At 45.3% G+C, this 13585-nt stretch overlaps 1 protein-coding gene and 1 non-coding gene across 2 annotated transcripts; one reads left to right on the plus strand and one right to left on the minus strand.

The window, feature by feature from the left end:
• The first annotated feature begins 1651 nt into the window (after positions 1 to 1651).
• On the plus strand, positions 1652 to 10148 carry COX6B1 (cytochrome c oxidase subunit 6B1). Its single transcript, XM_086352222.1, has 4 exons — positions 1652 to 1723; positions 3282 to 3398; positions 4706 to 4806; positions 9960 to 10148. The coding sequence occupies exons 2-4, from the start codon at positions 3293 to 3295 to the stop codon at positions 10011 to 10013; spliced, it is 261 nt and encodes an 86-aa protein (XP_086208348.1). The 5' UTR covers positions 1652 to 1723; positions 3282 to 3292; the 3' UTR covers positions 10014 to 10148.
• A 406-nt stretch (positions 10149 to 10554) lies between these two features.
• Positions 10555 to 10626, minus strand: TRNAT-UGU (transfer RNA threonine (anticodon UGU)). Its single transcript has one exon. It is a non-coding gene; the product is annotated as a tRNA-Thr (tRNA).
• Positions 10627 to 13585: the final 2959 nt, after the last annotated feature.

Below are 13585 nucleotides of genomic sequence, written 5' to 3' on the forward strand. Positions count from 1 at the left end.
ACAGTTCACAGACCACAGCCTTGTCTAACTCAATGAATTAACTAAGCCATGCCGTGTGGCACCACCCAAGACAGGAGGGTCATGGTGGAGAGGTCTGACAGAATGTGGTCCACTGGAGAAGGGAATGGCAAACCACTTCAGTTTTCTTGCCCTGAGAACCCCATGAACTGTATGAAAAGGCAAAATGATAGGCCACTGAAAGGGGAACTTCCCAGGTCGGTAGGTGCCCAATATACTACTGGAGATCAGTGGAGAAATAACTCCAGAAAGAATGAAGGGATGGAGCCAAAGCAAAAACAATACCCAGTTGTGGATGTGACTGGTAATAGAAGCAAGGTCCAATGCTGTAAAGAGCAGTATTGCACAGGAACCCATAATGTCAGGTTCCTATCCAATACTATCTTCACGGCAGATAGAGGGGGAAACAGTGGAAACAGTGTCAGACTTTATTTTTGGGGGCTCCAAAATCACTGCAGATGGTGATTGCAGCCATGAAATTAAAAGACGCTTACTCCTTGGAAGGAAAGTTATGACCAACCTAGATAGCATATTGAAAAGCAGAAATATTACTTTGCCAACAAATGTCCGTCTAGTCAAGGCTATGGTTTTTCCAGTGGTCATGTATGGATGTGAGAGTTGGACTGTGAAGAAAGCTGAGCACTGAAGAATTGATGCTTTTGAACTGTGGTGTTGGAGAAGACTCTTGAGAGTCCCTTGGACTGCAAGGAGACCCAACTAGTCCTTCCTAAAGGAGATCAGTCCTGGGTGTTCATTGAAAGGACTGATGCTGAAGCTGAAATTCTAATACTTTGGCCACCTCATGCAAAGAGTTGACTCATTGGAAAAGACCCTGATGCTGGGAGGGATTGGTGGCAGGAGGAGAAGAGGATGACAGAGGATGAGATGGCTGGATGGCATCACCGACTCGATGGACGAGTTTGAGTGAACTCTGGGAGTTGGTGATGGACAGGGAGGCCTGGCTGCTGTGATTCATGGGGTTGCAAATGTCGGACACGACTGAGCAACTGAACTGAACTGATAGCTCAGTTGGTAAAGAATCCACCTGCAACGCAGGAGACCCGGTTCGATCCCTGGGTTGGGAAGATCCCCCGGAGAAGGGAAAGACTACCCACTCCAGTATTCTGGCCTAGAGAATTCCATGGAGTCGCAAAGAGTCAGACATGACTGAGCCACTTTCAAACTAACAATTGGCCCCATAATAATCACAGAGATTAGTTCAACTATGCTTCCTCAACGCTCAATAGAAGTACCCAGCACTGGGTAAATATTCAATAAGTAACTCTTACACGAATAGGAGCATTTCTGCTGGAATATTTTCCGCAGGACCACTCTCCAGCCAATTCCAGGACCCAGAACCCCTTTCTCCTAGCAAAGACAGAGAGCTGACCAGGTCGCGTCAATACCTTGGAACAGAGTCCACAGCTTGGAACAGCTCAGAAAGATACCTACCAAGTGCCACGCAAGCTTACGATTGGGCCGAGAATGAGAGGATTAACAGGCATTCGGCCCAATAGGAGGTTGGAATTCGCAAATATGGGCGTGGCCCGAACGGCTCCAGGGACGGCGCTCTGGCCGTGCGGAAGACTCCTCTGTGCGCGGCTCCCTCCCGCTTCCGGCCGATCTTTTTTCCGCTTCCGGCCCGGTACTGGCGTCTTTGCTGAGGGTCACATTGAGCTTCCAGCGACTTCAGGGGCATCTTTAGGTGAGTGTTGAGGGCTCGGGAACCTGGAACCCCATCTTGGAGGACTGAGGATCCCTACTGGAAAATGAAATGACGTTTCCATCCGGCGGTGGCCGACCTCCCGGAACCCTGGGGTCGTTTCAATTATTAGTCGTAACTGACGATTATTTGGTTCTTCTCGGATGCCTAGAACTTTCAAAGCGATTTATGTTGATTCGTTTAAGCTTCCCTCCAACTCTATGAGATAAGGCCTGTGATTATCTCTTTTAGCTAGGAGGCAACTGAGGCTTAGATACTACGCAGTTTAGCTAGCGATCAGGATTTGAAATCATTAGGACTGCATTGCTCTTAATCACCAGGCCGCAGGCATTTCTTTCCCCGGCCCCTGACCCCCGAGGCTTGGCTGGGCTGCAGCCTGGCTTCCTGGTGACTCCCCACCCCCACCCCCCGCCCCTTGCACGTTCGAGGGGCTGCAGCGTCATCCCCAGTCCACCCTTAATCCCGAAATCAGATGGAGATGGCTTTCAAAACAACTCTTCAGACCGTGTCTATGTCACCGCGTCTAGTGTTCCCCATCCTCTGCTCCCGGAAAGACGCTACTCCGGTGCCCCAAATCCTTACCACTACCCTTGGTCGCTTGAATTTATTACTGGTCTACTTAACTTCTATGTAATACCACGACTCCTCGAATAATCTGGAATAGAGGCGGTGTCAGATTCCCTAATGAAAACCGTGTGTCACCTCATAAAAGATTATGGGACAGGTTTTTAACCCTAGGTCCACAGAATGGATGGAACTCAAGGGATGCTAGTGAATAGAGGTAAATTTACATCTGTATTTTTGCCAGTTTCTCATTGATAATGTAGCATTTCCTTGGCTTGGGAATGGAGGCAGTAGCGGTAGTATTTGGCATCATCAGCAGTGAAAATCACAGGTTATCATATCATATATCCATTATGTTTGCAGGTTTCACAGCATAACCCTTTTCAGGCATGATTATTTGAAACTGTGGTAGTTCATAAATCCTCAGCTACATGTAATTGGTTTTCTTTGTGATCCTGTGCCATTTTTAAATGCACTGAAACGTATTCGGAGAAAGGGTTCATTGGATTCCTGAGGACTTCATGGCACCAATAGAGATTAAGAACTTTTGCATTGTAGGTTATGTTAGTGATGGAGTGCCTCCATCCCATGTGTGCTGTATGACCTTGGGAAGTTGCTTAAACACCCTGTCTCTTGTCTGTGAAGCAGTGATAATAGTTCCTGTCTTTTGGAATAGCTTTAGGAGTAAAGCTTCCTTGCCTATAGTAAGCACTCAGTGAATATCAACTAGTGTTATTTTGGCCTGTTTTTTTTAACCAAGGAGTTGTCTACCCCCACACATCTTGCTGTGACTTCCATACCTGATGTGTTCTTGCCCAGCCCTTCACCTCTGTCTGTATGTTGAAAGGGAGGGGGTATTGGCTCATTCACACCCAGCCCATTCTTCTCTGTCAGGCCTCCACTGGGCCTGGGTGGGCTGACAGCCCCGTGTCTAGGCCCTCAGGACCTCTCCAGAATCCACTCTCTTTCCCTCCAGGAGTCAGCACTATGGCAGAAGACATCCAGACCAAAATCAAGAACTACCAGACTGCTCCTTTTGACAGCCGCTTCCCCAACCAGAACCAGACCAGGAACTGCTGGCAGAACTACCTGGGTGAGCAGGACTTGGGGTGGAGGGGGGCAGTGTTGACCTTCCCCTGATCCCACACCTCATATCACTTACCTCTTGCCTCCTCATAGCCTCTTCTCTTTCATTCTGAACATCCTACTTCACGGGGCCCATGTCCCCATCACCACCTGTGTTCAAGATCTGACCTAGGATCACAAACTTTGGATCCCATAGTGATTTCCGCCACCCCCCCCACCCCCCCGCCCACAAGATATGTATATGTCTGTCTGTCTGTATGGAATATAACATAGGAAGTACATAAACCATAATGTACAGCTAAATGAATAACTCTAAATTGAATCCTCCATGTGATTTTAATCTGGATAGAGAACTGGATACTGCCAGTCCTCTGAGCTCCCCTGTCTGCTGCATGCCGTCTCTTGAAAGCAACACCCTGCTCTCCCCACTAGAGTTGTAATCGCACAGACTTAGGGCAGTCATGTTTTGGTTTTATCACCACTTTCAGGTTTGCTTCTTTGTGAACTTTATAAATACTGTGTGTTGTCTTATGCTTGGATTTCTTCATTCAATAGTTATGAAGATTCTTCCATGCTGTGGCATATATTTTGCTCATTTTTATTGTGTACAGTTTTCCAACATTTCATTCATGAACACTGGTGTGGTTTCCAGTTTAGGGCTCATATGAATAATGCTGCTATAATTGATGTAATTTGATGTCTTTGTGAATGCTTTCTGTCTTAGGGAGTGTGCCCAGGAGTGTAATACTTGGAATAATCTTTGAATTAATTTCCTACTATTAAAAACTAGATTCTCCCCCTCCTTTCTCCTCTCCTGGATGCCAGCATCTTAGCATCAAGACCATCTTCCCCTTCCCTTGTCCTGGTTCTGGACTTCCATAATCCCCACACACACCTCTCAGGTTTCCCTGTTGTTCCTGACCCGGAAGTTCCAAGTTGAACAGTAGTTCTTTTTTCTTTTTTTTCTTGGCTACTCTGGGTCTCCTTTGTGATGCACGGGCCAGGCTTCCTTGCCCTGTGGGATCTTAGTTCCTCCTCCAGGCCATGAACCCAGATCCCCTGTAATGAATGGAAGGCGGATTCTTAACACCAGGGAAGTCCCAGACAGTAGTTCTTTATGGATTGCAAAATAAGCTTAGTGTGGTGTGTCTAGCCCTTTTCAGTACTACCCTTGTAAGGATATACTTTCTTTGTGAAACTTGGGAGTGGGGGGATTCGTGTAACTGGTTGTGAAGTAAAAAGTATCTCTGAGTTTGGATCAGAAATGTGTTCCAGCCCTTGGTGTGGGCTGACCCTGATCCCTTTTCTTCATAGACTTCCACCGCTGTGAGAAGGCAATGACCGCTAAAGGAGGTGACGTCTCCGTGTGTGAATGGTACCGGCGTGTGTACAAGTCCCTCTGTCCCATATCCTGGGTAGGTGCCTCCTGGGGCCCTTGGGATGCCAGGGTGGGGTGGGGTTTTTGCCAAGGGGCGTATGGTGACTTGGTGGGAGCTTCTCTGTGAGGGGCAGAGGGAGGACAAGGCTTCACACCGGCCATGGATGCACCTTTGCTTCTTCCTAGAATTGCCCGCCTTTCCTCCTTTCACCAGGACTCTCAACCAGCCAGGCTCTCAGCCAAGGCAGCCAGATCCATCTCACCCAGGTGCTCTACGAGTACATGCCCTGTCCCTGTGGAGCTCATCTGCTTTTGGAGTCTTCTCCTTTCTTTATATGAACATTTCCAAGTGTGTATAAAAGTAGAATAATTCAGTCAGTTCACTTGCTCAGTTGTGTCCGACATTTGCGACCCCATGAATTGCAGCATGCCAGGCCTCCTTGTCCATCATTAACTCCCAGAGTTCACGAAAACTCATGTGCATCAAGTCGGTGATGCCATCCAGCCATCTAATCCTCTGTCATCCTCTTCTCCTCCTGCCACCAATCCCTCCCAGCATCAGGGTCTTTTCCAGTGAGTCAGCTCTTCTCGTGAGGTGGCCAAAAAAGTACTGGAGTTTCAGCCTCAGCATCAGTTGTTGCAATGAACAACCATGACTGATCTCCTTTAGGATGGACTGGTTGGATCTCCTTGCTGTCCAAGGGACTCTCAAGAGTCTTCTCCAACACCACAGTTCAAAAGCATCAATTTTTCAGCGCTCAGCCTTCTTCACAGTCCAACTCTCACATCCACACATGACCACTGAAAAAACCACAGCCTTGACTAGATGGACCTTTGTTGGCAGAGTAATATCTCTGCTTTTTAATATGCTATCTAGGTTGGTCATAACTTTCCTTCCAAGGAGTAAGCGTCTTTTAATTTTATGGCTGCAGTCACCATCTGCAGTGATTTTGGAGCCCCTCCAAAATAAAGTCTGACACTGTTTCCACTGTTTTCCCATCTATTTCCCATGAAGTGATGGGACCAGATGCCATGATCTTCGTTTTCTGAATGTTGAGCTTTAAGCCAACTTTTTCACTCTCCTCTTTCACTTTCATCAAGAGGCTTTTTAGTTCCTCTTCACTTTCTGCCGTAAGGTTGATGTCATCTGCATATCTGAGGTTATTGATATTTCTCCTGGCAGTCTTGATTCCAGCTTGTACTTCTTCCAGCCCAGTATTTCTCATGAATAATTAAGTGACCCCAAATATACCCATCACCCAAACTGAGTAGTTAGTTCAAGATTTCTCCATGTCTCCTCCATCTGTCCCCACCCCCACCCTGTTTTCTTTGGCTGCCCTGGGTCTGTGTTGCAGCACACGGGCTCTTTGTTGTGACATGCGAGGGGACTTCTCTAGTTAGAGGGCACAGTCTTAGTTGTCCAACCAAAGATCAAACCTGAGTCCCCTGCACTGGAAGGCAGATTCTCAACCACAGGACCACTAGGGAAGTCCCATCTGTCCTTTTTGTTTCTTTCCTTGGCTGGAGTATGCTGAAGCAAACCCCAGATCTGTCATTTCACCCCTGCCTACTTCTGTGTGCATCTCTAAAACTAGGAATGCAGTGAGGCAGTCTTCTAGGCCTGATCCAACCAGACCTGTTGTTACTATTTGATACTCTGCCATACCCTCTTTTTTTTTTTTAGTAAAATATTACTTTATTTCATCAAGTTGAAGACCCCATTGACTACAGGAAACACTTAGAGATGTTTAAATCTTTTTTTATTTTGATGCTGGAAATGAATGTGACAAGCATGCTAATTTCAGAGATGTTAAAATGAAAAAATGTGTCTTAAAATCAGAATATGATATTACAGAACTAACAGTGCTCATTTTTAAAAACAAAACAAATATGAGCAATACAGTAAAATAAAAATTAGATCTACTTGCATTCCTCAGTCCCCCTCTCCCCTTGCTGCTGCTGCTGCTAAGTCGCTTCAGTCGTGTCCGACTCTGTGCAACCCCATAGACGGCAGCCCACCAGGCTCCCCATCCCTGGGACTCTCCAGGCAATAGCACTGGAGTGGGTTGCCATTTCCTTCTCCAATGCATGAAAGTGAAAAGTGAAAGTGAAGTCACTCAGTTGTGTCCGACTCCTAGTGACCCCATGGACTGTAGCCCACCAGGCTCCTCCGTCCATGGGACTTTCCGGGCAAGAGTACTGGAGTGGGGTGCCATTGCCTTCTCCGCCCTCTCCCCTTAGGTAACAATTATTAGCAGATTCCTTTTTCTCTGTATACATTTATCATTCATAAGCCTATGGAACTTCTGTGTAAGTATGGATCATACTGTATAGTCTGTCCTATGTCTTGCTTTGACTTATCAACATGTTTTGAGCCTTTTTTTTTTTTTAAGACATTGCATATAGATCTACCTCATTTTTGTTTGTTTCTTTCCTTTTTTAAAATTTTTTGGCCATTCTGCATGGCATGTAGAATCTTAGTTTTCCAACCAGGGATCGAACCCTCACCCCCTGTAGTAGAAGCACAGAGTCTTAACCACTTGACTGCCAAGGAAGTTCTTAATATACAGATGGTTTTATTCAACTGGTCCCCTTTGATTATATTCCCATTTTTCAGTATTTTAAACATCCTTGATGTGCATCTCTGGGGCCTGTTTGTTGAGAACAGACTGCCTTAATTCACTTTTCCTCAACCTCTTTGGTACCTCACACCTCTCCAGCCACACACTCTTAAGTGCCTGTGCATACCCACTGCCCTTTCAGGATTTCTCCTTGTCCCTACATGATCTTGGGTACCATCCACCCTCCAGCCTCTGGGCCTGCATTGGATGGGTGCACACTGGCCCAGGTGCTAGGAAGTGCTGCCCCATACCCCAGTCCCTGGCACCAGGGCCTACCGTTACCTGGGGATCATTAGATTATGTGGTCCATCCCTTCAAGCACTCACTGTATCTGCCTTCTTAGCCCTTCTTAGGGCTGGATATGAACACATTTTTTTTTAACACACTCTTTATACCCAGCAGCCGTGACTTCTTTGTTCTAGAAATTGGTGACACAAAAATAACTGTTTTGTTAATGCTGTTTGTTTTTGTTTTTTATAAGAATGAAACCACTTCATAAAAACTTAAGAAATAGAGGAAGGGGAAAAAATTGTTCTTCATCCTCCTGATCTGGCTGATCATAATGTAACATCTTCCAAGTGTTTCCTGTGTGTTTTTAAAAATTCGTCTCTAACCCCAAAATGTGTATTTGGAGAAGAATGGGGGTGAGAGTCCAGCACTTTTTCTGTATGAGCATTTAAAACATTTTTGCTTATCAGCTTTTCCCTTTTTCTCTTTTGCCACATCTGGAGGCTTTCAAGATCTTAGTTCCCCCGTCAGGGATTGAACCCCAGCCCCCACAGCAGTGAAAGCCCTGAATCCTAACCACAAGGCCACCAGGGAACTAACTGCCTTTTATTTTCCAGTGTTAAAACATCTGTAGTTTCTCCATGAAAAATTCAGTGGCTTTTTGGAAAGCTTCAAAACAAGTTTTTATGGTGCAGAAAGTGGAAAAGTCATCCCCTTTCTGAATCCAAAGTTAACTTCCCTTCGAAATTTGGTATAAATCTTCCACTTCCTTTTCTGTGTGCTAATGTTTGTATAGGTGTGGGTGTATGTTTATATGCTTTTAAAATATAGTTATGGATCATACTTTAGATACTGTCTTATCTTTGGCTTTTTTACTTTGTTTTATTTTCATGTCAGTACAACCTGCTCGATTACTGGGTAGCCATTGTCTTTCATAGTTAAAAAATAGTTCCTTCCCCTTTAACTGGACTCAGTCTTTTTTCACTATTTTAAATGATACTGCGGTGTACAGTTCCACTACAGGAAATATTTTGCATCTCCTTTCTATGAAATGAGATTATTGAGCAAAGACTATTTTGCCAAAAGATCAGATCAGCCTGGTCCTTCAATATAAAAGAAAGTGGGCAGGGGTAGATAGTGCTCAGTGTTGGTGATTCTGTAGACTGGTCCAGTCACATTTAAGGTCCATCCTGAGGCAGGATCTTTCAAAATGAAAAAAATCATACTGCAGATATGGCCTTTTCACCTCTACACATCCTGTAAAAACGTGTACGAAGACATCCACTGCAGAGTGGTTTGTAATGGGGAACATTTGGAAACACGTTAAATAAATGGATATTCATCTTGATCTTCATGACAGAATACAGAAAGAGCTCTAAGACTCATGAAAAAAGCAAGTAGCATGACAGTTTAAGTACAGAGTATTTGTGATGCATGGTGTATGTGTGTGTAAATAAAACAGGCACTTACTGAAGGCACTTAAATGTTGTATTTTATGTCATTAAAGGGCAAAAATGTTAAAAACAGATAGGTCCTTTTATCAGGATCATCATTTTACAGAATTGGAAATTGGAGCCCTGAAAGGTTCAGTGATTTGCCTGAGGAGATCACAGCTGGGAAGTGATGGAGTGAGGGTTCAGACTGTCTTCCTTGTCCATGCACTTATCCATTGCCTCTACTGTATCGCATGTGAGTGTGCATGTGTGTATAAAAATGTGCTTCTGATTGCCTGTAGGAGGGTTCACACGTTGCAGAGCATTAGTTCTAGGTAGTGTTAACAGTTTGCTGTGGGCCTTTCTGTTAGGTTTCATAGGTGTGCACACGTACATGAGCAATAGTGGGATCATGCTGTATATCCAGTTTGGATCTTTTTGCACTTGATTGTATATCTTGGAGATGCATTCCTGCTGAAGTATAGATAGCCTCTTTCCCCCATCCCCCGCCCCACAGCTGCCCGGTATTCCTTCTTCCCTCTGTTCTGTCAAACATCATTGAGTGTTGACTTTGGGGTTCCTGAAGCAGGGCACACACAGTCACACTCCTGAAGCTCTGTACACACATCTCCCCGTGGACAGCTCTGCTTTGAGTCTGCCTGATATTCCTCTCCACCCACCTTCCACCTCCTCTCCCCTCAGTGCGTCAGCTCATTCAAGGCATTGATTTTTGTCCTTCTGGGTCAGTATTGGTCCCCTGGCTCCTGGAACAGCTGCCAGTATTGGCATATAGCAGGTACTGGGGTTCCTTGTTGACTGAACAGGTGGGCAGACTAAGGAAGGCAAAGAAGTCCGCCCATCTAGTTTCCCTGTGGAGGAAGGGAATAACACTGGCTGTGTATCTACAGGTGTCAACTTGGGACGATCGCCGGGCAGAAGGCACGTTTCCTGGGAAGATCTGAACTGGCTCCATCCCACCTCCTCTGTCCTCCGTCCTTCTCCCCAGGGTGGTGAAGGGGGACCGGGGTACATGGTGATCCCCACCCTGGGATCCTGACTCATGGTATAACTAATAATAAATGCTCGTTGGAAACGTGTAAGGCTGTGTATGTGTAAAAGAGCTGGACGATGGGGCCAGAAGCTGGGGCGGAATTAGTACCATGATCAGTAAAGGAGACTGAATTCAGGGTGGGGTTTTTTGTTTTTTATTTGTTTTTCTTTGAATAAATTTTGACCACCTCTTCTTTACCAGACAATAGAGTGAATGATTATACAAAATAACTTCAAGTTACTGTATGTGCTAAAATTTATCCATACGTTCTGCTTTGTTATCTGTACAATTTTTAAAACTTATATTTTGAATCACAAGAAAATAGTATAATAAAAACTATCACGTAGCTCAACAGTGATCGACAAATGACCAATTAGTTTCATCTCAGCTGCTTCTCTTCACTAGGTTATTTTATTTAGTTATTCCCACGCCACTAGGTTGTGGGATCTTAGTTCCCCAACCAGGGATTGAACCTAGACCCTTGGCAGTACAAGTGCCAAGCCCTAACCCTGGACCATCAGGGAATTCCCTATCTAGATAATTTTAAAGCAAATACTGGAGGTCATATTTTATCTAGAAATATGGTACAGATTTATTTTAAACAATCATAATTACATCTAAAAACTAAGAAGTTCTTAATATTGTCTAATAAGCAGTCTAACGTGCAATGTGTTAATTTCTCCCAGTTTTCTAGGCCTCCTGTATTGTGTTGATCATAGTGACGGTTGGAAGTCATGTAAGTAGACCAAGTTAAGAATTGTCCTTTCTTGACATCCCCAAAGGAATTGTCACACAACAGTACAAAATATCATCCTCTGCAAACTTGTCAATAGGGAATTCCTCAGACGGCGTGACAGCTAGCGTACCATGTTGTGGTCAGATTGGTGTTTTCTCAAGTCAGTCAGTTCAGTCACTCAGTCGTGTCCGGCTCTTTGTAACTCCATGGACTGCAGCACGCCAGGCTTCCCTGTCCATCACCAACTTGCAGAGCTTGCTCAAACTCATGTTCATCGAATTGGTGATGCCATCCAACCATCTCATCCTCTGTCGTCCCCTTTTCCTCCTGTCTTCAATCTTTCCCAGCATCAGGGTCTTCTCCAATGAGTCAGTTCTTCACATCAGGTGGCTAAAGTATTGGAGTTTCAGCTTTAGCATCAGTCCTTCCAATTCAGGACTTCCAATTCAGGACTGATTTCCTTTAGGATGGACTGGTTGGATCTCTTTGCAGTCCAAGGGACCCAAGAGTCTTCTCCAGTACTAGTTCAAAAGCATCAGTTCTTCGGCACTCAGCTTTCTTTATAGTCCCAACTCTCACATCCATACATGACTACTGGAAAAACCATAGCTTTGACTAGATGGACCTTTGTCAGCCAAGTAATGGAGAAGGCAATGGCACCATACTCCAGTACTCTTGCCTGGAAAATCCCATGGATGGAGGAGCCTGATGGGCTGTAGTCCATGGGGTCGCTAAGAGTCGGACGTGACTGAGCGACTGCCCTTTCACTTTTCACTTTCATGCACTGGAGAAGGAAATGGAAACCCACTCCAGTGTTCTTGCCTGGAGAATCCCAGGGACGGGGGAGCCTGGTGGGCTGCTGTCTATGGGGTCGCACAGAGTCGGATACGACTGAAGCGACTTAGCAGTAGCAGCAGCCAAGTAATGTCTCTGCTTTTTAATATGCTGTCTAGGTTGGTCATAGCTTTTCTTCCAGAGAGGAAACGTTTAATTTCATGGCTGCAGTCACCATCTGCAGTGATTTTGGAGCCCAAGTCTGTCTCTGTTTCCATTGTTTTCCCCATCTATTTGCCATGAAGTGATGGGACCAACTGCCATGATCTTAGTTTTTTGAATGTTGAGTTTTAAGCCAGCTTTTTCACTCTCCTCTTTTATCAAGAGGCTGTTTAGTTCTTCACTTTCTGCCATAAGTGTGGTGTCATCTGCATGTCTGAGGTTATTGATATTTCTCCCGGCAGTCTTGATTCCAGCTACTGCTTCATCCAGCCCAGCATTTTGCTTGATGTACTCTGTGTATAAGTTAAATAAGCAGGGTGACAATAAATGGTTGTTTTACAAACTTATGTTCAAAAGAGCAGAGAGATGATGGCCCTGTGAGAGTGCTCCTGAAACGGCCACCCATGAGGAGGGGCAGCTGTAAACCAATGGGCGTAGTGCGCACAGAGAAACTAGAAGCTTGTGGCCTGTGTTGGGAATAGGAAAGAATGTAAACATGGTGAAATTTCAAATGAATACAGTCCAGTGAAAAACCAAGATGTAGGACTTCCCTTGACCCCACTCACCCAGTTCTGCCCAGGGGCTGCCACCATGAGCAGTTTCAGAGATTGCCCAGAGAAGCATCTAGAAACATAAATACGGGTTCTGTCTATAGTTGGTTTGATAAGGATAGACACAGCTCTGCATTTCCTCTTTGCTCTCCCACTGCGCATGTGCTCTAGCAGTTCCTACTGCACTGCTCTTGATTGTGACAGAACTGTGAGGTAACGAGGTCAACGCACTAGGCTGGCTCCAACCGCAAGGTCTGTGCACCCGCCCCTTGCTCTGTCTGCAGTGCTTTCCCACGAGCTAGCCACTCGGCTTGCTCCCTCCTGCATTCAGCTCTTCCCAGGTACCATGAAGTGAGCTCTTCCCTGACCACTCGACCTACCAGTTCACCTCCACACACAGAATTCCCTGGCAGTCCAGTGGTTAGGACTCCACGCTGACTGCCAAGAGAATTGGGATCCCGCAAGAAGGGCTGAAAAAACAAAACACACACTTTGCAGCCCTCACCCCTTTCATTTCTTAAGCACTTACCACTAATATTCCCTACATTCTAGCCCTTGATAATCATCTCCCCACCACTAAAACATAATTTGCACAAGGGCAAGGAATATGTATATTCTGTCTTCATCTTATTGCCCTGTTAGTGGGGGCCACTATTTGTCTCCTCTGGAAAGATCTGGCAGGTGACCTGTGGGATGGTACTATGGAGAACAGTTCCACCACGACAGCCTTGCACAGCACAGTACTGTTAACTTGAAAGCACAGTGTTGGACAGCAGACCTTTAGAATTTATTCATCTTGTATAACTGAAACTTTATATCCGTTGATTAGTAATTTCCCCATTTTCCTCATCATTCCCCATCCCCTGGCAATCACCATTCTACTCTCTGCTTTAATGAGTCTGACTATTTTCCTCTTTTTTAAAAAAATATTTTTATTTATTTGGCGGTGTCAGGTCTTAGTCATAGCATGTGGGATCTACTTCCTTGACCAGGGATCAAACCCAGGGCCCCTGCACTGGGAGCATGGAGTCTTAGCTGTTAGGCCACCAGGGAAGTGCCTTCATTACCTGTGATAAGTGGAATTATACACTATTTGTTGTTCTGTGACTGGTTTATTTCATGCAGCACCGGGTCCTCTAGGTTCATCCGTGTTGTGTATTGCGGGATTTCCTGCCTTTCTAAGGCTGAAGGATATTCCAT

Source organism: Bos grunniens, chromosome 18 (assembly GCF_055505025.1).
Source record: "Bos grunniens cultivar Pamir isolate PY7600 chromosome 18, Bosgru_T2T1.0, whole genome shotgun sequence".
Lineage (NCBI taxonomy): Eukaryota > Metazoa > Chordata > Mammalia > Artiodactyla > Bovidae > Bos > Bos grunniens.

Bases quoted from the DNA above. Each gene is read 5' to 3' on its own strand.
- COX6B1 (XM_086352222.1), top strand. From the start codon at position 3,293: ATGGCAGAAGACATCCAGACCAAAATCAAGAACTACCAGACTGCTCCT. The intron at 3,399-4,705 runs GTGAGCAGGACT...TTTTCTTCATAG, and splicing joins CTGCTGGCAGAACTACCTGG to ACTTCCACCGCTGTGAGAAG. The intron at 4,807-9,959 runs GTAGGTGCCTCC...GTGTATCTACAG, and splicing joins CCCTCTGTCCCATATCCTGG to GTGTCAACTTGGGACGATCG.